Genomic DNA, 2,949 nt, shown 5'->3' on the forward strand with positions numbered 1-2,949 from the left:
ATTTATTTCATTTTGAGTTTTGGCCAGAGTTGCCTTTTAAACAAAAGGTGAGCATACTTCTATACAAAAAACAATCAACACAACTTGAACAAACGCCAAAAACACTGAACGTTATAGTGGAGCTAGAGAAGAAGGGAGTAGTTGTAGTTTCAAATATGTTAGTGCTATTTATAGAAACGATGTGGTCTGGTTGTGAGTCCGAATACTTTGTGGTCAATGGTAACGTAGACATTTGATAAACAGCAGTGCACGATGAAATTTCACGTAATTTGCAGGGATGGACGAGACTACAGAAAACTCAGTGAGCAGTTGATAGCAATTATTTTTTTTAGATGTTTATTGTAATAAAAGATTCGATGAAGTATAGAGAGGCGGCGTGCACTCGTTCGGAAAGAACCTGTATCCAGGTTAGCTGATTGGCGGAACCCTGACATGCTAGTGCAGTGTTTCTCAAATTGGTATCCGCGGAGACTTTAGGGTCTGCGAAGGCATTCTAGGGGTCCGCGAAGCCCTTCCTTCCTCATCAGTCAAGCCAGGCAATAAGTTGTATATTTTCATACTGAGAAAAAACGTTCCAATTTTCGGGAGAGTTTTCTCATGTGCACGTCAATGAGAGAAGTCTACTTCATGTTAGCTCTAGCTTTTATCAATTCATTAAAACATTATTCTAACTTTACCTTCCCCTTTCACCTCACTACAAACAGGGTCCTCCATCACCTCTGCCGATTCAAAAGCTGTCCTCGAAACATCAGTGGTTGAGAACAATTGCGCTAGTATATTAAGAGTAATAAATGAAACGAAGTGATCTATTTTGAACGGTTTCTAGTGTGTTACTTAAATATGATTGCCATGGACACCGTATTGAGCAAACGTATTCTAGTTTGGATCTTACCAATGTAGTGTGGGCTAGCTGTTTTACTAAGAGTTTCGCCAGTCTAAAGATACGGATTAAAAAGCGAGAGGACGGTTAGCATTAGCAACGACAGAGGTAATGTGAGTAGTCCATGATAGATCAGAGGTAAGATGGATTCCAAGGTATTTGTATATTGAACAAGACGGCATTGTAGTAATAGCAAGGTGATACGAACATCATACAACCGCGAGAGCGATTTACATTTATAAAGATGAGAGCGATTTGCATTTGTAAAAAATTAAAGCCATTCGCCATTTTGACTCCACCAAGTTATTAATTTCAGATCATTCTGTAAAGTTAGTTCATCATTATATGGATGATTAGATTTGTAAATTACACAATCATGGGCGAATAACTGCATTGAAGATGAGATGCTATTAAGCAGGTTATTATTGTAGATTTCACATAAAAGGAGGCCAAGTACCTTCACCTGAGAGAAACCAGACATTACTTGGCAGCCGTGACGGAACTCGACTCGTTTCTCCAAGACTGGGCTCCTTTGCAGACCGATTCGATCGCCAGTTCTGAACTGAAGGCCCTATTTCACCGATCTTCGACTGATGGTGAGCGGCCATTTGCAAGTTATCAGCGTCCACTGGCCTCTGTCCAAGACTGACTTCGCTGCTCCACCGCTGCTGATCTCAGCTCGGACGTTCGCTTCGCCTACGATTGGCTGTTTCACGGTACCGCTCCTGGCTTCTGCGCTATAAGAGGCATCGTAGCAGCACCCATCGGTTAGCAGTCGCGACGGCACTCGACTCATCATGATAAGACTGCACCCCTTTCCAAGTTGGTTTCTTATACTTATATAAATTATTTCAGCCTTTCGGCTTAATTGCCGTAGCTGCTGCCAATATGAATTTCACCTGCATCTTTTGTGTGATGCGGTATGATTTATCACTGAACAACAGGCTGAAATGAAGACTGAATGGAAGTCAATGCGATAAACGCTGGAGAAAGACTTCCGTAATGAAATACGTGACCTTCGTACTGATATACGAGATACGAAGTCCAGCATGCACTTCATCAATGCCAAATACGAGGATATTAGGGAAAAGCTTGAAGGCGGAATCGCGGGCAACAAGGAACTAAAGAAAGAAAATGAAGAACTGCGACCAAAGTGCCTTGCGCTTGAAACAAAAATTAGAGAAAACCAAGTGATCATCGTACACTGTGACAAACACTCTCTGTCTAACGATCTTGCAATGAAAGGCATTTCGGTGGCCGAAAACGAGAATGTTATTGAAACATTGTGTAAGCTAAAGGACGCAATCGGCGGGCCAATCGATAAATCGGACGTTGTAATCTGCCACCGAGTCCACACTCGAGAACGCGGCAAACAAAGCATTATCGTGCAGTTCATCCGTAGAAAAAAGCGTGACAGGGTACTTGCAAGTGCCCGAGCAAAACGATTAACGAATAAAGATTGGGGCCTTTCCGATAACGCGCCTGTCTTTGTGAACAAGCATCTGTGCCCGACCCTGAAGAAATTGCTTGGTAAGACTATCACCAAGAAACGCGATGTCGGCTGAAAAAATTCTTGTGGGCACGAAATGGCAAGATTTTACTCCGTAAAGCAGAAAACGGACATATCATATCGATTGAACACATGATGATCTTCTCAACATCTGTTAGGGAGGGACTGAATAGTGGTGATTTGATTGAACTAATACATTTATACCTAAATATGGCAGTAACCGATTTGTTTCTACAACAAGATATCTGTAAGGACGCAGGTATAGACCGACCCCCGGAGCGGCTCTGTTTACCAACACGGCCGGAAGGCAGCGCATGCGTGGTAGCTGTGTGGGCAAAAGCGGCCCGGCCGCGTGTTTTCGCCATTACGTTGTGTGGCGTGCGCTCTTTTTTGACATTGTAGGGACGCTTTTAGCTTTATTTGTGCGTCGCATTTCCTGACAACGTATGTCGTATGCTATTCCCGACTATTTGAGCTCGCTATCCGGGCCTGAAAGGCAGCCGTACCGAAACAAACTGTGCGTGGACGGCGTTGCCTACGAGGATCCGTACGCCGTAAA

General features: G+C 43.4%; 1 protein-coding gene across 1 annotated transcript; it reads left to right on the plus strand.

Annotated features, from left to right (window-relative positions):
• The first annotated feature begins 1,677 nt into the window (after positions 1 to 1,677).
• On the plus strand, positions 1,678 to 2,445 carry LOC115308853. Its single transcript, XM_029966952.2, has 2 exons — positions 1,678 to 1,702; positions 1,874 to 2,445. The coding sequence occupies exons 1-2, from the start codon at positions 1,678 to 1,680 to the stop codon at positions 2,443 to 2,445; spliced, it is 597 nt and encodes a 198-aa protein (XP_029822812.2).
• The last annotated feature ends 504 nt before the right edge of the window (positions 2,446 to 2,949 follow it).

This window comes from Ixodes scapularis, unplaced genomic scaffold, assembly GCF_016920785.2.
Source record: "Ixodes scapularis isolate PalLabHiFi unplaced genomic scaffold, ASM1692078v2 PGA_scaffold4__175_contigs__length_147842914, whole genome shotgun sequence".
Classification (NCBI taxonomy): domain Eukaryota; kingdom Metazoa; phylum Arthropoda; class Arachnida; order Ixodida; family Ixodidae; genus Ixodes; species Ixodes scapularis.

What these genes read in the sequence shown, in the direction of transcription:
- LOC115308853 (XM_029966952.2), top strand. Translation starts at nt 1,678, where the DNA reads ATGATAAGACTGCACCCCTTTCCAA. An exon ending in AAGACTGCACCCCTTTCCAA is followed by an intron (nt 1,703 to 1,873) that starts GTTGGTTTCTTA and finishes CGCTGGAGAAAG; the next exon opens with ACTTCCGTAATGAAATACGT.